Raw genomic sequence first — 27,636 nt, forward strand, 5'->3', positions numbered from 1 at the left:
AGTAAAATACAACTGAGAAACGTATTGAAGTGCAGTACTGGAGTAAATGTACTCGGTTACTTTCCATCAGTGCAACATCCGAGCACAGGTGACACACGTAGTTTTCCCAGCATGCAGAGGTAAACACATGAAACTGCGCGATCAGCACTTTAGTCCCTCGGCACGTCACTTCCCAGGGAAGTCCAAAACTTTTCCATCTGGGCAGCAGGCTGCAGTGGGAGGAGGCTCTTTCAGGATTAACTGGGGTCTTTGCCAAGGCGGCAGAGCAGAGTTTGAACCGCTGTGGCGCACACTCACAAAGCAGTTGTGTGTTTCCTCTGCTGTCCACAGTCGCTTAAAAGTTACCACGCGTTAAAAGCCGCCACTGACAGTAAGAAGAAACACCTGGAGCGATGCGTAAAATCACTGCTGCCCACCACGACTCCGACTTTGCGAGTTTGAAGGATGTTTCGGAGATGGCCTGAACTTTTTTTTTTTTTTTTTTCTTGAGAGTGAACTTTTCTGCTCAGTAAGATTCACAGGAACAGACTGAGGAGGAGCAGAAGGGCTCGCAGCATGCAGGTTATAGAAACAAACTCGGGGTGATCCCAGTCTGGACTCCCTGTCTTTGTTTTCCGCTCTGACCGGGGCCCGGGAGGAGATGAGTGCTCGGGATGGGACTGTGCCTCGGTACCGAAGTAACAGAGGAGGAGAAGAAGGCGAGGACACACAGTGCCAAGATAGACAGAGACCTGTATGAATACGCCAAACGGGAGATGAATGTAGTTAAAATACTCTTGCTAGGTGAGACTGACCATCCCGATATAAACTCACCTTAAACTCACCTGAGTTTATCCCTCTTTTATCTTGTACCTGAGTCTGTGCATTTGTATCATACAACATATGAATCTAAAACCTCCAAACACCAGTGTCTGTAGCTGGTTATTTAATGGATGACATGATAAAATTCTTCATTTTGCCTGGGAACTGGGAGTTGAAAGGTTTTGGAGACACGGTCACAAATCCTCTTTAGGAACCACCATTTAACTTTACCCATTGCAGATTGGATGGTAAAGCCCCTCCACAGATGAATAGATGCCAGTATAATATGTTTTATCTTTAATACATGTTTTCAGATTTAACAACTTCAACCTCCTGCAGGTGCAGCGGAGAGCGGTAAAAGCACTCTGGTCAAACAGATGAAGATCATTCACAGTAATGGATTCACCAAACAAGAGCTAACCAGCTTCAAGGTTGGAAACACACACACAAACACACACACACACACACACACACACACACACACTTGATCAGACTACAGCCTCCTTCACCCTGCCCGTTATTCCTTATCAAATAAAAAACTAGTAAATGCTTTGAATAGACCAATGTGACATTTGTTTAGTTGGGGTTACTGTCATAGTTTAGTTTCAGGTAAGAACCTGATTCCAATAGAAGAAGGCAAGAGGTCGGTTTATGCTGCAGGCATGGTGATGCATTGTAAAATGAAAGTTAGATGAGATAAAAGATGGGGAGGCAGTGATGGAGATGAACAGGAGATGAGATGGAAAACGAGGCGATGTTTAGTTCCTGTGGGGGACTGAGATTTCTCATGATACCCAGGGTCAGATCCAAGTTGGTATGCAGTGGTTTGGCTCGCATCTGCTCTTCTCTCTGTGTGTGTGTTGTGAGCGACTCGCAGCCAAATTCCTCTGTTCTACTAGGAGTTGGGTTGGGGTGGGGAGAACGGAGAACGCTGCACACACACACACACACACACACACACACACACACACACACACACACACACACACAGAAAAGTTTCACCCTCATCAGCTTGTTGTTACTGAAGGCTTAGCCTCCTCCACACCCCCCTCCTTTAACCTCTTACCATATTTTTACTCCCATCTTTCCCGTTCATTATTCTGCATCTTTTTCTCTCCCTTCCTCTTCCTTGTTTCTGTTATGCAGAAAATTAATGAGTATGTGATGACAGACAGGATCTGTCTCTGTCTCCATCATTCTCTGTCTCCACTGTCAGACTGCAAACTTCATAAATGAAGATGATTGAGTTTGAACCCACCTAGACACAACAGAGAGAGACTATAAAACTGAAGCAAGGCTCCAATACTGAACCAGAAATGACTTTAACATTATTTATAAAAGAACTGTATTTGCATTGGGGGGTTGGTGTTTATGGTTTATGTGTGTGAACATCCCTTGTGCACAGATAATATCTGTGTTCTGGAAATACGCAAAACACTGTCAAACTTTGCCCTTTGGCAGATGCTCATCGGCCAGTATTACGCACTCACACACCGATAGAACAAATGAAGGTCCCAGTTGTTTGCACAGGCAGCTGGGATGTTTGAATGCATTCCTAGATATTAAAGACGCCTCAGCTCCTTCTTTGGACTCCTCTCTCCCTCTGCTGCCGCTCATGTCTCATAACAGTCACCTTGTCTGCAGTTCGCTGTCCCGTCAACACATGCAGGCATCGTTCTTTTGTTTATTGGACTGTGCGTGGTGAAAGAAAGCTAATCCCTCAGCAGGTCCATTTTGTGCGTTATCAGAATAGAGTGGGACTGTGTGTTTGAACCACAATACTTTACTCAACATCTCTCCCAATATCTGAATGGTGTAAACGAAACGATGCAGCATTAGCCCAGCTCGTTAGCATGCTAGTATTTGCTAATTAGCTCTAAAAACAAATTGCACCTGAGGCTGATGGGAATATCTTTAGGTTTGTAGGTGTTTAATCTTGAACTTAAGTATTGGACAAATTGAAATTTTGACCTGATGATGGTGCTGGATGAAGTCAGGGGAGTTATTATAATTCATCCTCTGGGGAACATGAATGTCTCAACCAAATTTCAGGACGATTAATCCAGTGGTTGGCGAGATGTTTCAGTCTGGACCAGAGTGGTGAACCGACACACATTATACTTCCTGCAACACAATAATAGACTGTAGGGACATACAGAAAAATAATATAAAAAAACTACTCCTCATATAGTATTTATACAACTCTATAGTCGGTATACAAAGAGCATGCACACATGCAATAACACATGTCTAATTCCAGTAGTCAGCTCTCTTTTGTTGTCTCTGCTGTCAGTTGGGTTTGCCTTTGTTCTCAGGTGACGCCCTTATTTTCAAGTGGAAAAATGACACTAACCCACGAACCCGCCCATCCCTTCCCTGACTATCCCAACCTCCCACAGCAAACAGCAGACACACCCTTCTACACACACACACACACACACACTCACACACACGTTCTTACAAACATCAGGACTCAGTGCATATCTTTACACACATGCGTTTGTGTTTATCTCTGACGTCTGACTACCTGCTTTTTTGAACAAGTGTCTTATGTGTGGACACGAGTGCTGCAGTAAAAGATCTCAACCCTGCCTTGAACTGGACAGGTTATCCCTGCTTCACGTTATCCGACCTCTCAAATGTCCCCTGAAGGCACAGTGAGAAAACCCCATCTCTTTATTTCTCTGTCTGGCTCTTTGTGGCCCTGCCAGCCAGGTTTGTATTGCATTAGGACCATGACAGGACCTGCTTGGGAGGAAAAGTAGGAAGGGGGCTCCTCTTTGTCTCATCCCTCCTTTATTTGCAGCCCCGGGCCGTGGTGTTGTTTTTACTGTGGATAGGCTGATGGGCTGAGATTTTTCCCTTCATGCTCTTCCAATACACACAACTCTCTGTCAACAAAAGTGATGCTTTGTGTGTGTGTGTGTGTGTGTGTGTGTGTGTGCGCATGTTGGTGTGCCAATGGTTAACATTTTTGAACTGCATTAATATTTTTCAGCCTGGAATCTCTCTGTTGATTCAGGTGTTTGTATGAATATTTGTCTCAAGGATACTTTTCTTCAAAAATTCAATAAATCTGGGAGCTTTATCACCAAACAGCTGTGAGGCTGAGAAACCGACAGAACCAACAAACCTACAATAACACTCATGAATACTTGGTTATCCATTGTTAGCGGAGCAGTTTTTGGTTAATGATTGAATGTCAGGCCACCAACAGTTCAGACACATTCTTTGTTGTTGTGTTTTTGTAGCAAACGCTGCGACACAAGACAACTGCTAACGGCTGTTAGTTTTCTGTGCCCAGGGAGTCGATCCAAACAGCAAGCTGGACAGCAAGCAATAGAACAATAGTTCAGTGTATCTGGAAGGATTTAGAGATTACACTGTTGTAATGAGAGCTGTGATATCTCTGCTGATGCAAAGTGTACCACGATGTTCCCACAGTACTTTAAACTGTGATGGTGGTGATTGTGGTGGTAGCAGTATAGCAGCCAGCAGCAAACAAAGGTTGGAGAGGTGTGAGAGATTTTTGTCTGTTGGACTTCCTTGTAAACTGATCCGCAACCATTACATTCAATACACACACACACACACACACACACACACACACACACACAAAAGCCTGCTGGGGCTGCAGGTGTGTCTATGGTAATCTGAATCCACTATCAGCTATACGTCACCTCTCTGGATAAGTATGGAGTAAAAAGACACAATGTTTTGACTGTGTGTGTGTGTGTGTGTTTGTGTGTGTGTGTGTGTGTGTGTGTGTGTGGGGCACAGTGTTTGTTTATTAGGGCTAATGTAGCCGTTTGGCAGAAAGTGGGTTTGTATGTAAAAGCAGCTACAGGCTGGTTGGTCAGCTGCTCCAGTTTCCTGCACATACTGTTTGTCACTTTCAGAAACAGCTGCAAAGACTTGTTCTACACATATAAAATGTCTGGTGTTATTTAATCATGACCTCCACCCTCGCTCTCCGTCTCCCACCTTGAGTCAGACAGGGAGGGACTGGGAAACAACTGATAAGGAGGACAAAGGTGGAGGGAGGGAGGGAAGGAAGGAAGGAAGAAGAATGAACTAGCTGAAGACAGAGATGAGGGTGCAAACACTGGATCATATGTGACTAGTAGGAAGCAGAGGAAGAGAGATGAAGGAGGCAGAAATTGACCTACAATAAATACTGCGGTTGTGATGATTGGCGCACAGTTGTTTGTTTAACTCCAGGGTAATTTTTGGGATCATAATTTGTAATGTTGTGTAATCATATTTCATTATTTTGAGAAAATCTTTTTGGGCTGAGATTTGCTGCAAGTTCAGTTGGTACATAAGCCTTTTTATACAGATCTTTTTTTAGCGTTGTTGCTTTTCCTTTGAACAGACAGCAGAGAGAGACAGGAAATCTGGATAGAGAGTTGCAGTAAGTGCAGCCAACAGAAGCCTTTCTAATGTAGGTTCAAAGGCCCCTCCATACTGCAGACAGCCTCAAAATTGTACACTCTAAAAGATTCAGGATTCTGCAGACTTACTTCCAGTGAACAAGCTTGGATACAACCACTCAGCTACCCACCAAAACACGTTGTGGCCCTTGAGGCTTGATGAATGTGTTTCCTTCCTCATAAAACATTTTCAAAGCCAATTGTTTGAATATTTTAAACCTACAGGGGTTAAAACCCTTATTTTTACACCAGCTAGCACTCTTCCTCTTGCCTGGCTTCTCTGACACATTGCTGTGTTTCTCGGCACATTACCGTCATGGGAACATGGGAAAACATCACTAGGATTGTGTACCTCATGGCCTGCCTGCTTGTACATGTGCTTGTGTGTCCTCATGCAAACAAATGGGGACCCACTCATAAAAACAATTTTCCATCATAATTCCACTAGTGGTCAAAAACTCCACAGGATACCTTTTAAAGCTGAGGAGTCCTTCCCCTTTTGTGGTCAAAAATCACACTTTAAATCGCCATTTCAAAAATAAATCTGTGCCCTCATACTTGCAAAACAACAAATTTAATAAGGTGAGAACAAGTTCTTAGCTAGAAGTTACACATTATTAAAGAAGCCATTTGTAAGTTTGTGATAACATTAACAGCTGTTTACGTTCTAATCTTGCCAAGAGCTTCAGCTTTCGTTGCGTTTAAAGAGGTTAGCTATAATACGCCCCCTGAGGGCAGCCTGGATGCTACAGTGACTCGCTATCGTAATGTCACAAGACGGTCCGGCCGTACCGGAGCTAGCTGGTTAGCATGCTAACTTCTGTAGAAGAAAGAAGTGATAGAAATAGAAGCCCAACAGAAGTGTTGTTTTCCACCACCAGAGACAGCTCTTTGGGAGTAAGAAATTAAGTTTGTTGTTGAACTTGCAACGTTTCTTCTCAACTTTTAAGTAAACAGCTGTTAATGCTAATGGTGGCTTTGTAACAATAGCAAAAAACCTACTAATAGCTGCTTTGACATAGCATGTTTGAGACCAATGAAGTTTTTAGTGGAAGAAACTGACTTGACCTTTAAATAAAAGTATGAAGGAGTGAAAGTTTTTCTTCTTCAGCTGTGTCTTGCTTCTCCTCAAAGACTTGTATCATTTCATACTTGAAAGCCTCTCTCAGTCATAAATACTGCACGCAGAGTTTTTCCAGGGAGTGCAGGATTTGTTGTCTTCGGTCACATTTGCACGTCTCAAACCTCAAGACTTCCATCACACCAACTTTCAGTGATTTTTTATGAAAGGTCCAATATTTATTGTTCTTGAGACAATATGAATGAGTTTTTATTAGATAACAAATTGAGAGCGATATGAAATTGCATATCTGAGGTGATGACAGTGATGGTCAGGCAGGGGGAGACAAACACACAGAGCAGCTTATTTCTGACACAAATCAATGAAGCGCTGTCAGCGAAGCTTCTTCTGAGAGAGACTAATTTGTCCCTAATGTCATGGTGTCTGCAGCCCTGAGCCCAGCTCTGCTCGCAAGATGAAGCCCTGTCACTTCACACATTTATCTCACCTCACACATTTCACTGGGAGAGCAACACATCTCAATCTGGACACTGAAACACAGAGAGAGAGAGGAGCAACCAGACTGTGATAGAATCGTGATGGAATGTGAAGCTTATCTTTAGCTGGCAGCAGAGTGATGGAGAGTGAGCACACACACACACACACACACACACACACACACACACTTCCCAGCTCTCTTTAGGAGTCACTCTGCTCAGTCACTTGAGTCTCCAGGTTTCCGAACAGTAAGACAGAGTTAGGAGTTGTGATGTGATAAACACTGTGCTTTCACTCTGTAGTCTTGATAGCTGATCCTTGGGGTGTGATAGATGCAAACACACACTTTGTTTCACATATTCTAGTTTTGATTCAACAATAAGTCAAATGTCATAAATGGGTGATGTTGATAGACCTCATGTGTCTTAAAGCTGCACTAATAAATATATTTATGTTAATAATAGCTTAAATTACTGCCAGCTTGCTCGTAGTGACAAACCCAACACTGCAGGTCCCCTCACCTCAGCTGAACGTTTTAGTCTTTTTAAGCTTATTGTTTTGGTTTTACAGTCTGTAACCGTAATGTTTAGTCCAGACTAGGGCTGCACAATTAATCGAAATATTATTGAAATCGCAATATAGGCAAGTGCAATATCCAAATCGCAGGAGCTGCAATTTTTTTGATAAAGGTAAAATGTGTCACAATATTGTTCTGCATTGTTAGCACCATAAGTGTTGTGGTGCTAGAGAGATGCCCTGGCCTACAAATCCTATTCTCCATGAAGGATCATGATTGTTTGGTACAAAAGTCAATACGAATCACATCAACATTTTTTGTTCTCAGTGAAAATGAAATGCTAAAACAACCATTCCAACTTAAATCGCAATTACATATCGCAATCTCAATATCTGCCAAAATAATCACAATATGATTTTTTTTTTTTGCATATCGTGCAGCCCTAGTCCAGACTCACCACTGTCATCACCGCTGTTTTTGGTAGCAGGCAGATGTTTTGATGAAAAACCTCAGATAAACCTACGGTACACTCACTACCTGTCCAGCACGAAATGACAAAATTAGCGACTAGCTTGTCAACATAATTGAACATTTAGCAGCTAAAGAACCAGATATTTTTCTTTGGAGGCCAAAAACAGAGCTAAAAGGAGTGTGAATATTGGATTTATATTTGTCAGATGGGACAGAAACACGACTCCAAATAGAGGCCTGTGTCACTCCATCAAGTGGATGTGTAAATAGGAACTTTTTGACAATATTTTTTCACCATATCAACTTTATGAGGTGATAATATGCCAATGGTTTGTAACATGAAATATGTATCAAATCTTCAGACAGCCACTAATTTCCATTCATCTCAGCACAGGATTAAAATCAACGGAAACCACTGACTTACTTGAGTCCTTGTTTATTGCATCCACTTAAGAGACAGCCTGTAACATACCCCCTGTAAAACCACAACGTGTCATTATGACAATTAATCTTTTATAATAAGTATAATGTGTTCATCGGTGAGCTTTAATGGGGCTAGTTGACAGATTTTGTTACCTGTGGACAATCCTCAGATTTTTTTTTTCTTTTCTTTTTTCTTCTCCTCTAACTCACTACAAAAAAGGCAAAGTGTCTAACTTTTCCTTCTTGAAAGTCTTCCTTATCTTCCTTAACAATCAACTGAAACACCAACACTATACTTTAGTGCACTGGTTCTCAAAAGACCCCTGGGAGCCAGCAAAAAGGGGAATCATTGACTATTTTGGTCATGGGTTTCAAACACTTTCTTTAATAAAACATCTAAAAGCAAAAAATCTTATCAGACAGGAGACCCTGGGACAAAATCTTGTCAAATGGGGGTCTGTGCTCTAATTTGTGTCCTTGATGTGAAAAAGTTTTAGAACCACCGCTTTAGTGAAGATGCAGTCATAAGTCAAACTGAAGCAAACACAACAATGTGCAACACAATTAGAAAGTGTAAAGACTCTGTGAGTCAATTCTTTGACCAGACACTAGTTTATGAAAGCTTTTTGGTGTCAGGTTTATGTCTGGATTTTTGTTTTGTCCTGTTGCCATGGCTGTTCATGAACTTGACCTCTGAACTTTGTCCTTTGGCAGCCTGCAGTGCTAGATAACCTCCTGACCTCCATGAAGTTTGTCCTCCATGGCATGGGCGTCCTCCGGATCAACCTGGCTAACAGCAGGAACAAGGTAGTCCATCTGCATGTCTCTGTGTCTACTCTTTGTCTAGTTTTCCTGCACTGCACCCACATCACCACTAGAGAGAAGCATCTGAGCACGCCTCATATGGCATCACACACATGCATCTCACACACACACACACACACACACACACACAGCAACAGTTTGTTTGCATGACCGGAGAGCAGAAAGTTAGACGATAGGTGGGTGGTTTGATTGTGATGTTCAATTTGATTTGCACTTTATTGTCAAAAGTATCAGAGCTCATACAGTATCCACCCACTCTGTACATCTGCTGGGAGATGATGACCAAAGTATTTCCTCTATTAAATGTCAGCAGAGTGTGCATGTGCATGTGTTTGCGTGCATATCCATTCATTTGTGCATCTATACTGATTACCAAGTCGAGAGAACGGAGACAGACTCATAAACTTTTCTCACATCCTTTTTTTCCATCTGGCCTCCGCTCCTCCCTGATCATCCATCTACATTTCTGTCTTTGTCCCTTCTCACAGGTCCACGCCCATTCTGTCCTGTCGTGTGGGCGGTGTTTTGACGAAGAACAGGTGCTGTTTCCTTTCCTGAGCCATGCCCTGTCCTGTCTGTGGACTGACCAGGGGGTGAGGGCCGCGGCGGCCCGGGGATACGAGTACGAGCTTAATGACTCAGCGCTGTAGTGAGTACTCTTGCAGCACACACTCACGCTGGGCTGAGGAGATGCAGGGGTCTAATTAGCTGGACTTAGCAGCTGATGCTTGGCCGTGTGCTCGCTGTCACTGGGAATCAGAGTCTGGAGAGTGGAGAGGACAGAGGGAGGGAGACAGACTACAGTAAATTGTAATTACATGTACCTCCACAACTATTAAATACATGGGTATAACATCTTTGAAATACATGCATGTGTTTGTTTTGTATTGGTTTTGGCTTTGTGCATATAAAAGCAAAGCAATGGCACACAAAAAAAATACTCAAACGTACAGGTGTGAATAAATGTGCTCACAGAAAACGTTTAACAATGTGCAAATATAAGGAAAAGTCAAACGTGTGCAGGCACAGTAATGAAAGTAAAGAAGTGAGGTTGGAGATGAAGACTGAAAATAAGACACGAGTGCAGAGGGGATGGTGTGTGTGACGCGGGAGGAAGACAGAGCTGGGACCCACCAGGAGGCTGTCTGTTCTCATCCTCTACCCCAGCTAGAGGCCTCGGCTGTGGGGTTATCTACACCGACAGGCCCCCTGGTTCCCACTGAGAACTACCGTACATCACCATCACCATCCGCTCTCCTCAAACACACACACACACACACACTCACACACGTTTGTTCTTCTATATTCGTGAGGACATTATTGACATAATGTATTCTCTACACTCTTACCTTAACCTTAAAGGGAATTCTGGATTAGTACAACTTATCTTTTGTAGTTTAGCCATCATTATTATCAGTAATAACAAGGTTGTATTGGCCAAGTCGGTTGCTGAGATCTGGGAACGTGGTAAAGAGAGGTCAGATGGGGGAAGAAAACAGGTGTTCAGATCAACAGACAAGTTTTGAACAAACCCACAGGTAAGTCTAACTTAAAGGGTAGAAGGTTAAATTATATTATTTTACTTACGTTATATAGTGTAATTGTAAGATACAGTTTAAAGTGTGCTGACTTTTGATTTTTCTGCAAAATAAAACCGTTAATAATCTGGCTTGTCTTGGAGGCAATGTTGCTATCTTCCCATGACTTCAGCAATTACTTTTACTACAATATTACGATAACTGATAGAAATGATGAGCAAAACTACAGAAATGAAATAAACTGAAAATCTAAACCTAATCCAAACCTTGAACTAAACCCGAATCTTAAGACTTAAAGTTGATCTAATCAATATTCATATGTGAAAATGGACCAGATGACTAGGTGTAATGTGAAAGAGGTAATATTTGACTCTTATTTATCAGGTGGCCACAAAGATGAATCCAAATGAGCGATTATAACCATTGCCACTGTTCAGTTGACAGTTTGCTCTGCTGCCCCCCACGCGTCCAAAAATCAATTAATACAGACTTCTGAAGAATTGCAGACTGGTCCAAATGTACTACCTTAACAAAACGACCCCTGTCTCTATAACTCAGACTGGTCCTCACAAAGACAGAAGTACAAAAAGAAAAAAAACACACACTCTCGCATGTTGTCTGCACTTCCCAGCGTCCGGCAGGCAGTGGGTTTTTTAAGCAGCAGGATGTGTGTTGCTGTCTAAGAAACTGATTCAGGATGACTAGTTGAGAATGTCACAGGCAGTTCAGGTAAGTGTAGATGTCAGTGTGTGTGTGTGTGTGTGTGTGTGTTTAGAAAAAGAGTACATCTCACCGTGCACACACACATGATACAGTTGATTACACTAGCTGTGTTAATAGCTAATCTGTGTTTGAAAGCTTAGCCTCAGTGTGTTATTATGGTAAACCACAGAGTGAATATTCATTGCGATGAGCTGCTGCGCCCCCTGGGCCTCCAGTCTTATCACTGCACACTCTACCAACTGGCACGAGCCAGGAGCCTGCACGAGCCTACACATCCATAACTGATACCTGATTTTATTCCCTTTTGATGTCAAATTTGTCTGCGGGTTATTACATTTATCATTCTTTTCTCTTTCTTTTTCACCTTGTCTTTCACCTTTTTTGCACCCTCCCTTCTCTCTTCTTCTCTCTGCCTCCTCCTCTTCTTCTTCGTTTCTTAGTTTCTTTGAGAACATGGCCCGCATTGCGTCTCCAGACTACGTGCCCACAGAGACTGACGTTCTGCGAGTACGACTGAGGACGACGGGTGTGATAGAGACCCAGTTCAAAGTCAGCCACCTCATTTTCAGGTAGACACCTTTCACTTTGCTCTTCATTAAGACGTAATGCTGCACAATAAGGGCGCTCACAGCCACTGACTGACTTGGAGCAGCTGCAGTCATGTCTGCACTTGACTTCTCCAGGCGCGCCTGTCGTACCAACTTATTTCACTTCTTTAGCTGTGACACTCTTATCTCTGTCTACAGCCCCAGACAGTGATAGGCCCGAGATGTGAGATGGAGATGGGCGGCTCTATTCAATACGTCAATATGCCACCTATCGGTTGGCTTTGCACTCATCTGCTGACAGTACACACACATTCAAAAGCATCAGTGGCTCAGTCTTATCAGGGGAGAAGCAGAGGGCAGGTATCTGAGCTCAGGAGGCTCATATCAGATGAACATATTCATCTCTCATCAATGATCCACTGTCACATAATACTACCTACTTTATCATCTTCCAGTGACTGAACTCATTTCCTGAAGCCGTTGCTGGTCATGACAGGGGGATAGATATTAATGAACTTGATTTCTCTGGAGCCTGACACGGATGCAGAGAGAACCAACATCAAAGAAGCCCAGCTTTTGCACAGCAGTCTTGAGTTGAATGTTGACAACCAATACTGGAAATACCGGAACCAACAGCTGTGCTATTGGCTCAAGTATTTTACATCAAGTATTGGTACCAACAGCATCTGAGTTTTGGTACTAATAACTTAACAATACTTCATTTTGATGAGAAAAAACAAAACTTTTAAAATGCATCACTGGTTAATGTTGTATTCTCAACACCTTACAAGAAATGTAAACTCGCTGCTGAAGTTTTGCAGTAAATCACTGAAAGGTTAAACCTTTAGTTCCAGTGGCAGTCACAATATAAATACTGAAGTATTGAAAGTTATTGAAGTGCTAGACCTGGTTGAAGCTTCAGTTTAAGTGTAAGCACTGAGTGAAGTGTAAGTGAAGTCCAAGTGTCACTTCAAGTGGAAGTGCTGAGAGGTGGTTGAAGTGGTTTAACTGAAAGACGATGTAAGTTGAAGTGTCAGCTGTAGTTACTGAGTCCAGCTGGATTAAATTGTCCATAAACGATGGAATTTAAAAAGTTAAAAAGTTTTTTTTTTTTTTTTTTGTTATTCAAATGTGATGAAATGAAATAGAATAGAAAATTAACATAAAATGACGACATACAATTTGATAATATCTGATCTGCTAATGAAAAGCCCAAAGAATTGCTGTATGTTGATACAGTACGACCTACAGTACAGTTCACATTTAATGATATTATATATTATATATAGCCTTTATTGACAGCCACAGTGAGAGAGAGACGGGAAGGTCAAGGAGAGAGAGGGGATGACATGCAGCAAAAAGGCTGCAAGTCAGATTCAAACCCATGGCCGCTGCAGGTAGGACTGAGCCTTAAAGGTACACGCTCTACCAGGTGAACCACATACGTGCCAAAAACGAAACCCAAGTATTTGACAAATTAACATTTTCACCCAATGAGGACGCGAGCCGAAATGTCAGGGGATCACTAAAGTTATTACTGTGAATGTTTATACCAAAGTTCATGGCAATCCATCAAATAGTTGTTGAGACATGTCAGTCAGAGCCACAAACATCAATGTCTGGTGGCGCTAGAGGAAACGTCAGGGCTGGTCCATGACGGTCCATTTTAATCTCTGTTAAACATTTGAGCCGTCCAATCAGAAGATGTGATGCGATATTTCAGTGTTAATGTGAAAACTGATTGTTTTTATGGAAATGGAGAAAAGTGATTCTTGCGTGCAAACAGCAGCATGACCTATGAACTTTATAGCAAATGATTAAGATTTTAATCAAAACCTGTCATTTTTTTTATTAAACCTTGAAAATTTGTGGCCTGTCGAAAAAGAAATGAAGAGGACGGTTTTCGGCTCACAACAGCAGCATGAGGGATCGTGGGTGATTTTCCGCAGTTTGGTTTTATTGGAAGTGTAATGGGCCATAGAGGGTTAACAGGATACAGTACATTTAATCCCCTTTTTCCTGTGTATGGGTGTGTTAGTGACTGTCGACAGTGAATCTGTCATCATATTCAAGAAAATCAGATTAGTTTGTCCCTTTGTGCCTTAATATCTACCTGAGGAGCACCTCCTCCATCATCCTACCACAATATCAACCTGTCCCTCATCCCTGCCCGACATTACATCTCATATGAAATTATAATAATAAAACGCATTACCTCAGCTTTTCATAAGATCTCTGTTTAGCATATAAACATCGTGGAGAGAGCCAGTTTGTCAGCAGATGACTTCAGTATGGGGCATTGTGTCACATCTAAATGCCTCCTGGTCGTCTCTGGATGACGCTGACTTGTGTGTGTTATTGCGTTAAATGTCACATACTTGTTTGACTTGGTTCGACAGAAGCATTTCACACCAGGAAAAGTTTCACCAGGAAAAAAAAGAAAACCCCTTTGATCGTAACCGTATCTGTTGTCCTGTGCAGATAAATGCTGCTTGTTCCTCGCAGTCTTACTGTTTGCGTCACTGTTGAGTCACTCAGAAGCTGATTGTTTTTTTCCTGTGAAGCATTGTGATGGTAAGCTGGTGGTGATGGTGTCAGCGCAGAGTCTCAGGTGGTGCTGCAGGACAGAGCCCACCCTCCCCACTCTCACACACCCTCGCTCTTATCTGCCTGAATTCTTGAGGAGATAAATAATGGGATTTAGTTAATTGACACACACCACCGTGTGTGTATGTGTGTGACTTGAAAAGATCAAACCCTAGGAGTTGATGAAGAGCTTAACATCTTAGCATGATGTAATTATTTCAAACTTAGCAACAAAAAGGATATTAAAGGGATTTTGAGACATTTGAGACAGCAGGTATACAGCACATGTTCCTCTATTCAGACAGACAGTATGTAGTTTTACTGAGCTTATAATTCTCTTTAATTATAAATAGAGACACTGAATTTTTTGTTTGCGGAGCCTTGGTTGTGCAAATATAACTTTCCATCACGTGTGTTAGTTTTTAGAAAGCAGCAGAGACTGCACAGCTTACATGGGGATGGAGGTTTCTGCTCCGGCTTGGTCTCATTTTGTAAATATTGAGGCTGCACTCGTAGCTAACACAATGTGAAACCATCTCCCTCACTTCTCCCTTGTTGGGTGGTACTCGAGGTTTCTCATCTGTGGCAGCATCTGCGCCCTGCACTCCTGTTTTTATTGTTTAAGAATTGCTCTATGTTGACCTTGACTCTTTTAAATGGTTCTCACCGAATCTGAATCTGCAAATTTCAAGTTTTGAATCATAGTGGTCTTATAGTGGTCTATGATGCAAACCATGTAAGTGTAACACTGTGTGATTGTGGCAGGGGACCTTTGTTGCATGTCATCATACACAGCTCAACTCCCCCACTGCTCTCCTCTTGCTCTGTCTCCTCTGTCACGTCAAAGCAAAAAATGCCACGAATATAAGCTTAAAAAAGAACATAGGCAACATACTACATCCACTTCACCTGGGAAGTGCTTTCATTTATGGGCGTCTAATTTCCTCACAATTTCCGTATAGTTTCCAAAACATTTTCTTAAAAGAACTATTGTGTATTATATTATTTGGTATTAATTATGGACAATTAATTAATTCAAATTAAGTGCTAATATAACTTAGATAGTGGTTAGTGAGTGCACAGTCACAAAATGTTAAATTTGTCTGCATGCAAGCATACAATTCAAAATAAATGGAGAAGAAAGTTTCTACTAAAAAGTGAATAATGAATAGCTTTTTAAAAATGGCATTCATATTTTCCCTATTATTTGTGCCGATATATATATAATTATTTTGTTTTATTTATTCAGCTTATTTCAGATGTTTTCATCGGTGGATATGTCGGACAGTAAGTAACAAGAAAATGCAGTGAGAATGCAATTTAGAAACTGTGTTGTCTTGTTGTCTTGTTTTATTTTTCAACTGTGAAATGACCCAATCAGTTTCTATCCCTTTCATAATGGTTTATGCAACGTTTATGTTAAAAAAACAGAATATTAGAATTATCATTTTCCAATTTTTTAACACTAAAGAAAATTAATTGTTATCCAGCTTAAAAAAATCGTCAGGCTAAGTATAAAAATGTTTCGGATTTACACTGTGATGAATCAGTTTTCTTCATTGCTGCATCTCATGTTACAAGATAAAACATTTACTGGAAACCAAAAGTACCGCGAGTAATCCACCATGTACAAGTTAAGACTCGGTAGAATACTAAAGCATTAACAATGTAAAAGACTTCCCCTGTGATTCACTTCAAATTTAAGTCACGTCTGTGTGTCAGAGACACTCTGAATAATGACAGCGACCAAATGTTCATGATTTGAATAATTCACATTAAATACCACCTATACAAACAATGATCCCACTCAGTACGACGGTGTGACGTCTGTCTCGATCCTGCTGCACAAAAAAGACGACTGTCGGCCTCCACCTGCTCTCCCACCCCTGTGTGTAGATCGGGAGGTGGAGGACGAGGGAGAAATAGATCAATTAGACCTCATTTGGAAACACAGCGGTGAAAAGAACAATACCTCTCACGTCTGTACACTATGGAGCTAAAGATGGAGGATGATCAGCTAAGCGTTGCATAAAGATGAGAAATAGTTACACCACATAAAACCTGTAAAGACATTGTACATTTTTGTTTGTGTACAAATTAAACAAATGAGATAAAGCATTGTAATTAGCAAGCTGTAGAGGTGATGGACAGAGCCAGGCCAGATGTTTTACTCTGTTTCCAGTCTTTGTGTGAAGACAAGCCTGTTAGCCGCAGCTCCATAATTAATGGGCAGAAATAAGAGTACAGTGTCAATTTTCTCTCATAACTTAAGGAAAGAAAGAATTTGTTGTGTGAATTGTTCTCAAAGGATGTAGATGTAGGCGTAGATGTAGCACAGGAAGTTGTGTGCTAAGTGTTTAGTGGACAGTATACACACATGTGTATGTTCACTGCGTGGGACAGTAAAGGAGACAAACTGTAAATTCCCACTGAATAAGTGGCTCTGACTGATCACCGCGTGTCATTTTCTGTTGGAAAGTCCGTTACTCAGTTTTTATGCCTCCACGCCGGCGACAGTCAGGGCCAGAGGCATTATGTTTTCCGTCCGTCTGTATCACTCTCATGAACGTGATATCTCAGTAGCGCCTTGAGGGAATTTCTTCAAATTTGGCACAAACATTCACTTCGACTCAAGGATGAACTGATTAGAATTTGGTGGTCAAAGGTCGAGGTCACTGTGACCTCACAAGACACGTTTTTGCCCATAATTCATGAATTCATTCACTAACACAAATGTCTAATAGGATAAAATATATTTATGTGCAAATGGTCAAAGGCCAACTTCACTGTGACTGGTCTGCAAAAACACCTCTGGCCATTATTCAGCGCTTTAACTGAGGAAGGGAAGATTGTGACCATATTTCTTGCAACGTGGCTGGTTGGTGGAGGCGAACAATCACATGTTGGTAATTCTAGTGTATAAATGTGGAGGAGGAGGAATCTTATTCTCTGATCCTCAAAACACATCCAAACAGAAACTGCAATTCAGAGCATGTACGCTCTCAGGAGTTGAGGCTCCTGTTACCTCCGTGAAAAAAATATTTTTATTGCATTGATTTTCAAAAAAGGAACAAATGCACTTCTATAGATTAACAACACTTCAGGTATCTCTTTATTCAACAGTTAATCAGCAGTGCAAAGGGTGGCAGTCTGTCTCAAAGCGGCCATCTTTCCTGTGTGTGCGCGCGAGCATACACTCTCACAACTTTAAACTCAGACACGGCCTAGTTTGCATACAAACGTCCTGTTTGACCTTTGACCTCTCTATGTAATAAGGATCTGGGTCTTTTCCTGCATCATTACACACTGCTCTGATAATTATGATAATTAGAACTGTAACACCGCAGATGAGGGTGAACATCACGCGGCAAGAGCAGCAGGTGTGGAGGGGGGAGAGGATGATGTAAACTGAAGATGAGCTGTGGTGTATAAAAGAAAGTTTTGTTTTTATAGACGAGCTCTGAATGTGGAGCTTTGTTTGCCGACTGTATGGAGAACAATTATTTTAATCTAATACAATATGCACACCATAGACAGACTGTAGACCAGTCCTGTCTTCAGCCCAGAGTGGTGTCCACCCTGTCAGAAAGACAGTTATTTTAAAAAAAGGCTTAACTTTAGCTTCTTTTTGTTATTCTAAAGAGAATGAAGTTACTGCTTTGTCACAATGTGATACCAAACCAATGCAGTGCTAACTGAAATGTAATTTTAATATAGAATCATTTTCAGGTCTACAAATAAACAACAAAAACTAAGCCTGCAGTGTAGCTGAATACTAAACCCCACCTTTCCCCCCATCGCTCCACTCACTTCTGAGTAACAAATGAGCTCTGTCTGAGCTTTGAAGCACATCTCTCCTGGAGTTTGTACAAACCTTTGCACCTGTGTGAAGATGGTAGTTAAACAAAGATGGTTAATGATAGGCCAGGTGGACTTGTGATGGCAACACACTGAATGAAATGTCGGCTGATTGTGAATCCTAAGCAAAACAAAGCAAGTGCCACTGAAAGTAAGTTTAAAAAATCCAGTCCAAATGTGTCTCTGGACGTATTGAATCAACTCAAAACACTGCCGAGCTCAGGTACACGCTCACAGAGTTCTGCCCTGAAACCTGTCACTGTTGAGTTTGACTCAAGTTGACTACACATCTCTGCCTTCCTCTGTCTGAAAGAAATAATGTGTCTGGTTTATTCACTGTATCTTTTGTCAGTTCCTCAGGTTTGAACATTTGACGGCGGGTTACTGGACACACAACTTAATGAATATGTTATGAGAGCTAACACTCAAGGGAGGGGCTCTGGTCACTGTATCTGCGTTCGTGTGCACTTGCAAAGCAGGCAGCACACCTATAACCAGTCAGTGTGCGTTATGAGAGTGATGTTGTGCACATGTGTTTGTGTAACGAAGCAGCCGCTTCACTGACATGTTCTGTGACAGGCTTCAATTTCCATGGAAGATTTCCTCTGGAAATCTTATCTCATCTTTACGTTGCAGTGCCTTCGCTGTTTGTTTCCATCTGTGTGCGTCTGTGTTTCCACATGTTCGTTTCTCCTCTCAATACAGAGCTGCATTAGCTCGATGGATGCTCAAATGGAAGGTGGGAGATGACACATCTGGCTTTGAAAATGGGCGAAATTGGACTGACTGATCTGTGTCTCTCTGTGTTTCTCTGCTCTTATTCCTGTTGCGTCCTCTTGGAGAAGATTGACCTTTGTGCTGCCGTGTTGTGATTGTCTCGTGACAATTGAAAAAGGGGAAAACAGGTCCTCTGTGTGTGTGTGTGTGTGTGTGTGTGTGTGTGTGTTTGCAAATCGCATATTGGAGGAATATCTGACCTTATCCAAGACCAATACCATCTGTCATTGATTATAGTTACCCCTCAGTACTGCAGTGAGCTATACCATCAGTATGGAAGGTCATGAACACAGAGAAAGCACAGCCTTACATTTTTCCACTGGAAATTGAATCCTGACAAAGAACATGTCAATCATACACACACAAACACACACACAGGCGCGCACTACAGTGTTGCCTTCACTGTCTGATGAATGATAAGTAAACAAACTTTCGCCCCTGATTAGTATGTTAATGCACAGGGGACGATTTCTTTTACAATTTTACATCATCCAGCTAACAGCAGAGTTCGGGATTAAGATATTGTTATGCATAATAATATTGTAGTCTTAATGCTTCTGCCTCCAAGATGGAGCAGCAGGAAATGTCTCTAGTGTCTTGTTAGTTCAGTAGCAAAGGAAGGTCAGATATTGGCTAACATTAATATTTAAGAGCACGTGGACAAAATTACTTCAAGAAATGACTTTGATACTCAACATCTGAACAGCAGCTAGTCTGTGGTGTGACACTTGCTGCTCTGTGTGTGTGTGTGTGTGTGTGTGTGTGTGTGTGTGTGTGTGTGTGTGTGTGTGTGTGTGTGTGTGTGTGTGTGTCTACTCTCCGTAACTCTGCTGCCAGCCAAAGATGCTCTGTTTACTCTTCACCCTCCTGAACGTCTCTGATTGGAGCATTTTGACCAGATAAATCAGGGCCACCTGGGCCCAGTATTACACTATTATTGCTCTACACATATCTTTTTGATTTTAGTTTGAATTTCCACATCTGACAACACGTTTTCTACACAGGCTGGTTTTCGTCTATATTTATTCTGTAATAATGTTTCCAATAGGGTCCATCTTCTGAGCCCTGTGGAGTTTATGATCAATAGACATTTTCAAGTGTAATCAGTAATTTTCCATTCAGTTGTATCAATAACACATGCCAGTGATGCAGCAAATGGGATGCAGCCATTGTTCACAATTACACCCGAGATTTTCTTGCTATAACACGTCAAACTCCACATACTGCACTCATAAGAAAACTAAAGGTGTACGTTGTGTTATATAAGAAATAGGAGAGGAACAGAGATGCCAATCACAAACTGTGCATGGTCAAACACCAGTGGACTTCCAATACGATAACCATTTTTACGAGCAACAAAAGTCACATTTATTATACAGGCCACGAGCAGAGTAAAAAAAAAAAAAACACACTTCTGTAAAAGCAGCACACCTGAACCCAGGAGGCTCAGGAAGTAGAGCGCGTCATCTACCATTTAGAAGGCCGGTAGTTCGATCCCCGGCTCCTCGCGTCGAAGCGTATGTAGAAGAGCATTTAGTGGGTGAACAGTCATAACTTAAAGACCCTGAGTATTGGACTTGCAGAGAGGGGGTCAGAAGCCCGATTCCAAATGAATGTTAATGTCGTATCGACTTTATAAGGTGACGATAATAAGTGGTCGTTGTGATTAGAGCCTGTTCCACTGCTCCACAGCCAAACAGATCAACTGATGCTGCTTTAAATTAGAAAAAGATGTAACTAAGCAGGTAAATGCACCAATGGAGAACTGATGTGAAACACTCAACAAAAGCAAGGAGCTCTGCTTGTCTTTATGCTGAGATGTTTTCATTTCCTTATGATTTTGTTCATTTGCGTCTCCCTTTCTCTGCACTTCTCTGACTTGCCCCCTTTCAGCTCAGTTCATCTCTTGTCCATGTTTCCTCCGTCTGTGGACACTTAGTCATCACTCTTGTTGTCTCCATCTCTGTGTGTAGGATGTACGATGTTGGAGGCCAGAGAACTGAGCGGAGGAAGTGGATTAGTTGTTTCGAGGATGTCAGGGCGGTGCTGTTCGTGGTGTCGCTCAGCGGTTACGACATGACCCTGGTGGAGGACCCCTCCATGGTACAAGCTGCACTCACTGCCTCACAAATGTTCCTGCTCTCCCCTCAAAGTAACCAGAGAACACTTGTTCAGTCTCACCCAAGAGTTTGTCCTCATAGAAGAAGTTTTAAAAATGGCAAAGTGTGTCCTCTGCACCTCTGCAGCTGTCTGACGATGTTATTGTCTTCTCTCTGCAGAATCGTCTGCAAGAGAGCATGAAGCTCTTCTCCTCCATCTGCAACAATGTCTTCTTCCGCAGCACGTCCATGGTGAGAAATTCATCAGTCACACACTTCCTCAAGACACAAGTAGTAAAACAAACTGGATCCACACAGCACAAAGAACATAGAACAAAGAGATGGTTTGTTCAAAGATAAGCTGCTTCACAGAGGTCTTTGTCAATGGAGGAATCAGAAATATATCGTGAAAGTGCTACAGTTTTGTACATGTGTCTATGTGTGTTTCCGCCCTTTTTTAATCTCATCTGGTTGATATTTTGTGAAACAGCACCAAAGTCATGAGTTTGTTTAAAGTACCTTCAACGGCAGTGGCTCCAAACCTTTTTGGCCTGTGAGCCCTTAAAAGAGAACTCCACCAGTTTAGCACTGCGCTCCTATAACATTGTCGGACAGAGGTCTGGTGAGCTCACTTCTCTCTAACTCCGCGCCCCCAGGTTTTTATGCCTCCGCGCCGTCACAGTCGGGGTCGGAGGTCGTGTTTATATATATTTTTTGAGGTCCCATTCTCATGAACGAGATATCGCAGTAACACCTTGAGGGAATTCATAGTTCACTTCACATTCAGCACGAAATTTTCACTTGGACTCAAAGATGAACTGATTAGACTTTGGTGGGCAAAGGTCAAAGGTCACTGTGACCTCACAAAACACATTTTTGTCCATAACTCATGAATTCATACGCTAATTATGACACAATTTAACTCAAATGACTAATTGGATTAATGATGAAGTGATGGGATTTTATAACCAAATGGTCAAAGGTCAACTTCACTGTGACATCATAGTGTTCTGAAAAAACACTTCTGGCCATTAGTCAATGCTGTCACTCAGGGAGGAGAGGTTGTGACCATATTTCCTGCGACTTGGCTGGTTGGTGGAGGCGTTTGTTAGTAGTCTTCAGACTCAACTGCAGATATTCACATACGCAGTATTACTCCTAAAGACCTGCAAATAGACTGTAGTTTAGTTCCCCTTTAAAACAAAGCTCTGTTGACTTTACAGGTTGCATATAGTTTGGGCTATGAGTACGGTCCACATCTTGAAAAGCCCTTGCACAAGACACAGATCCCCAAATTGCATATTACTGTAAGTGTATATGCCACAGTGGGTTGCCCATGTTAAGAACCACATCTCTACAGAGTCACAGATTTTACAGGGTTAAAACATTTAGAAGTTAGCGCTCGGTGGAGAATTCTGCTTTAGTTTAATTGTTACACTCTTCATCTTGAGATGTGGACTGGCAAATATCTAAAGCTTTGTTTTAAACGTCACAACACAAAAAGATCGAGACAGTGTCCAGCCAAAGAGGGCGGGAACCACGGTTCAGTCTGACAGTTCAGTTGGTGGACGGAGCTGATGGAGGAGACACGAGCATAGTGTCTTTGTAGCCCTCCATTTGTTCTCGATGACACCATGAAACAAAAATAACACTAATGCTGTTTCCATACACACACACACACACACACACACACACACACACACACACACGCAGCCTCGGCCCTTTGTCTCTGAGTCCTCTGTCACTCGTAATTAAACAGCGAGTTGTAATTAGAGTGAGCTTTGGCGAGGTGACATTTTCCCCTCGCTGTGTTTTTCCAGTCCCTGCTTCCGGTAAATGATCACATTAAAACAACCATGTAACGAGCTTGTTCAATTTATTCCACTTAACTCGCATTTAAAGCCCACTTAAAACACAAGTCACTGCATGTTGACGCGAGTGTCAGCTGCCATCGCGCCGGCAGAGTTTTTTTTTTTTTTTTTCGCTCTTTCACTGTGACGCCGTTTTCAACATTTGTCATACAGGAAGAAAACTCAGTGCGTCGGTTTGGATTTATTGAGGTCGTGGGGGTCAGTCATTTACAGTTTGTACATGTTCAGAGTCTCAGATGTGCACCAAAGCGTCTCTTTTAGTATTTTGATCTATATTTAACCATAAAAATTTTATTTAAGGCTTCATTGGAGCCAAATGGGCAATTAAATGTCTGTGTGTGACGTGTTTATTGTGCAGGGACGTGTGTGGGCCTGCACGTTAACGTAGCTAACAGGCTCATTAAACAAAAGTGTTTAATGATACCTTTTTTAACGTGGGAGGAAAATTTGTAACCTCCACCTCAATTAACTCTTTACTGTGGCTGGTCAGTGGTAATTACACACCAAGCCATTGCTCTGTGTCCTGCTCATTGAAAATCTGCTCTACCTCATCCCTCCCTCGTTATGATCAGGGGCTTTTGTGTGTGTGTTTATTTTTGTGATCAAACCAGCCAGGGAAGAGAGAACTTGATCGTAGTTTTAATTGGTCGACTACAAAGCCAAAGGTACCTGTGAAATGTGGCGGCGGCGGCCGAGCAGAAGTTGAGTTCAGAGGCAGTGAAAACGAAACGGCAGAAATGCAGACACTTATTAAAGTAGCAGCTGAGTTTGCTGAGCTCTTTCGCTGGGAGACTACATGAGGGATTGATTGCACACTGATGCATGGAGCGAGGTCATTGATCTGCCATCATTGCCCCATTCCGGTATAAAGACAGCTATTGATTTTCGCATTTTACATAGATATATCTGTAAAGTGACGATAAATGTGACTATAATGTTTGAAGCTGATTTATTGGTTTCATTTTGTGACTTATTGCAGCGCTACAGGTGAGAGTCACCAAATCAAATCAACATTTTCTTTTTTCTCATGATCTTTCAAATTGATTTTTCTTTTTCCACTGGAGAGGAGGCCTTTGATTTGTGATGAGCTTCTTGTGCTCACAGCTGATTGTTTGTCTTTGTGTGTGTGTGTGTGTGTGTGTGTGTGTGTGTGTGTGTGTGTGTGTGTGTGTGTGTGTGTGTTCTTATTGCAGATTTTATTCATGAACAAGATAGACCTTTTTCAAGACAAGATTTTACACTCTGGACGACATCTGCGGTTATACCTGCCACAGTTTAAAGGTAGGACTGATGTTAGTTATCTTATTTATACTGTCATACACATATTTGGACTTATAAGATACCATGTAAAATTACACTCAGCTGCCACTTTATTAGGTACACCTGTAACATCCAATACAGCAGCTCAGCCATAAATTTTACTCTTACTTTTTTAAAAGAATCATGTTCAGTTTTTAAGAACTCTGTCAGAGAGGTATTAATTTAACTATGTTTATTATTGAGCTTGTAGGTGCGTCTAATGTTTTGCCCACCCCATGTGAAAACACGAGGAGGGAAGAATAATAAGAAACACATTTCAGTATGATTCAGTCCAGTGCAACACTTACATTCTGTATGTAAAATGTAAAATCTATTGTATTAAACTGCATTAAATTGTACATGTGTAGCTAATAAAGTGGCCAGGGAGTGTGTATTGTAAACAAGGAACTTCTGCCAGCTCCAGTTCTACATAATCGTCCTGGTCAGATGACATTTTAGTAAAAGGCGTGCGTAACTGCACACAGTGTCAATGCTTAAATAGTTTTTCTTAAATTAATGTTCGTAATTCACCAAACATCAACGGATGGTCTTTCCTTAAACATGAGGAACAATTTGCACCGAGCATCGTGAATGTTAATTACACTGTAGCCTGTTTTGAAACATGAAAAATAAATTAATTATGTAAAAGAAAGATTTTTCCTCATTTATTTAGGGATATTTATGTAAAATGTCTTTGTTAAAGATGTGAATGTTTATATATAATGTCCATATAATGTTATCAAGCTAAAGTATAAATACATACAAAATGTATCAAAAGGAAGGACCAGTGTGCCCACGTTAAGCAGACTGATAATTAGTCTCCCATACAGGCAGACACACACACTGACACACACTGATGTTTGTTGAGGAGTTTTTTTTTTTGTTTTTTTTTTGTATCCGCTCCGCTCAGCATTTCGCTCCCCACGTCTCAGTGGGCTCAACAGGAGCTGCGTCCTGTCTGCTCTCATGCAAATGTCAATATAAATGCTAAAACTCTTGGGATTGGGGTCAGCCAGCAGAGCAAGCGTCCATTTCACACTGACCTCAGATATGATGACTCGTCATCATACAGCGGCTCCCGACCTTTCGTGTCTGATGTACCCCAACAGCCCCATCACAAGAGCTCGTGTGCCCCTTCACCAGCACCAGCCCACGACGCTCCAAGTGTTTGTTTGAGTTCATCTTAAACTGGATGTTATATAATACTATTAATTACATAAAGATGATCTGTTAATGGGTAGGCTTGTTCTTCTGTTCTGCAGTACTTCACTTTGCATTTGTATTATTACAACTTTGAGCGAATGTTTTGAGCCATTTATCATTTGCTTTTAGATTTCTATTTTGACTTCTCTGCTTGCTTAGTAAAGGAAAGTAACAAGTACTCCAGTATTTCCATTTTATGCAGATTTATACTTCTTCTTTAAAGGGAAATATTTTACTTTTTACAACACTACATTGAACTGTAGCAGTAACTGGAGTTACTAGTTACTTTTAAAGTTAAGATCTAATTTTAAAAAAACTGATAAACTTGCATTGTTTGAGATGAAGCCAGCAGCTCCCAACTTTATTAGCTTGTTACAAAAGAAATCAGTCTAGTTGATGTCCATGGTTCATTTAAATAACTGTTGAAATTATCAGATATAAAACAAAGACTAGAGAAAATGTCAGAAAAATTAAAGCAGATTTGTGTTTTGTTTCTTTTTTTTTCTCTTCTCTTTTCATGAATCATCTTATACAACCGCTCAGATTCATCTTGTGACCCTTTGAGAGACTTGAGCCTCAGATTGGAAACCAGTGAATACAGTGTAGCTCTACCTCGAGCTGCAACAGTAAAACGCTTATTACACAATCAATATTAACAATGTAATAATGTCACATTAAAATAATACAAGCCGCAGAACAAGTACAAGTACATTTCACTGATGATACCTTTGTAGTTTTACTTCTGTAGGACTTTGAATGCAGGACTTTTACTTGTAATGGAGCACATTTACATCAATGTGTTGATGCTTTTAAGTCTGAAAAATAAAGATCTGCGTACATCTTCAACCACTGATTAAAGTAACTAGTTTTCATGAACTCTCAGTCACATCTCTCGGTGTTCGGGGGTTAGAACTGACTCAGGTTGGTGTGATTCATGTCCTGCGTCTGTCGTAGCTCGTCAAATCATAATTTCTATCTGTTCAATTTAGTGTGATTGACTGGTCACATCTTAGAGACACTGTGCTCAGGAGGCAGATGTTTCACTCTGAAGTCTGATTCCTCCCCTCCTCTCTCTTCCAGGTGCAGACTGTGACGTGGATTCGGCCGCCCGTTTCATTGCCGCCACTTTTGTTTCCCTCAACGCCATGCCCAGCAAACTCATCTACCACCACTTCACCACGGCGACCGACACCTCCAACATCCAGGTCGTCTTCCAGGTGGTTATGGACACGATAATCAAAGAGAACCTGGAGGCAGTGTCACTTCTGTGACTGCCAGTCACAGAAAACTGAGATGTCACTGGACAGTCAGTCCTGCCGGTCTTTGGATGTGTCATTTTAAAAGACTAACACAGCAAAAAAAAAACAAAAAAAACAATAGGCATTGAACACAACATGGAGATCATCTAATCCACGTGAACTGTCTGTTTTCTCTCTTAAGGTGCAGCCTGGGAACTCTGATGCTCTTTGTTGCATTTCATCCTCTCTGATGCTTGATTTCATGTAGCTTTGAAAAACGCATTAAAGGAAGAGGACCTCTCAGCCAATCCTTTGTTTTGGGGTTGAGCCCTGAAACATTGACTTCTGTCAAGAGTAATGGGCATTTATATTTTTGTACTGTACAATGAAATTAGACAATGAACAGAGACGCTTTCTGAAGACTTGATATATAGTGCCATTTATTTCCCTGTCTCTTCTCGTGTGTGTGTGTGCGTGTGTGTGTGTGCGTGCGTGCGTGGGCGCAGGACACAGAGGTGGTGACAATTTACTGTTTGTCCGTTACTTCCTTGGCGCAGGGTTCACTCATGCATACCGTCGTGTGTTTTCCGCTCATTCATCACTGTGTCTCTGCTTTGCACATCCTGTGCGTCACACCCTCCTAATGAGCCGGTGATCACTGCAAAAGCACCCTAGTTTGTGTTGACTCTCCCTCAGATGAAATCATCCACACACGTTCATTTTAATCTGCATCTTCACTTTGTTCCCCTGACTCTTACCAGTCAGCGATGACGCTGGGAAACTTTAATAATGGAAATGGGAGTGTATGTAAAGAAACATCCCTGAAGCCTCCTGACTTGTGTTTCATTTCCTTACTTTCACCTCCCCT

General features: G+C 41.6%; 1 protein-coding gene across 1 annotated transcript; it reads left to right on the forward strand.

The window, feature by feature from the left end:
- Window positions 1-514: 514 nt before the first annotated feature.
- Window positions 515-27,594, forward strand: LOC111229242 (guanine nucleotide-binding protein G(o) subunit alpha-like). Its single transcript, XM_022755482.1, has 9 exons — window positions 515-783; window positions 1,141-1,232; window positions 8,918-9,010; window positions 9,517-9,677; window positions 11,730-11,858; window positions 21,032-21,161; window positions 21,338-21,409; window positions 24,222-24,309; window positions 26,611-27,594. Exons 1-9 carry the CDS (start codon window positions 654-656, stop codon window positions 26,799-26,801), a joined length of 1,086 nt encoding a protein of 361 aa, XP_022611203.1. The 5' UTR covers window positions 515-653; the 3' UTR covers window positions 26,802-27,594.
- Window positions 27,595-27,636: the final 42 nt, after the last annotated feature.

This window comes from Seriola dumerili, unplaced genomic scaffold, assembly GCF_002260705.1.
Source record: "Seriola dumerili isolate Sdu_G_001 unplaced genomic scaffold, Sdu_1.0 BDQW01000230.1, whole genome shotgun sequence".
NCBI classification, from domain to species: Eukaryota; Metazoa; Chordata; class Actinopteri; order Carangiformes; family Carangidae; genus Seriola; species Seriola dumerili.

Excerpts from the sequence above, each read along its gene's own strand:
- LOC111229242 (XM_022755482.1), top strand. The coding sequence starts at position 654 with ATGGGACTGTGCCTCGGTACCGAAGTAACAGAGGAGGAGAAGAAGGCG. Across the intron at positions 1,233-8,917 it reads AAGAGCTAACCAGCTTCAAG|CCTGCAGTGCTAGATAACCT; the intron begins GTTGGAAACACA and ends GTCCTTTGGCAG. Across the intron at positions 24,310-26,610 it reads ATACCTGCCACAGTTTAAAG|GTGCAGACTGTGACGTGGAT; the intron begins GTAGGACTGATG and ends TCTCTCTTCCAG.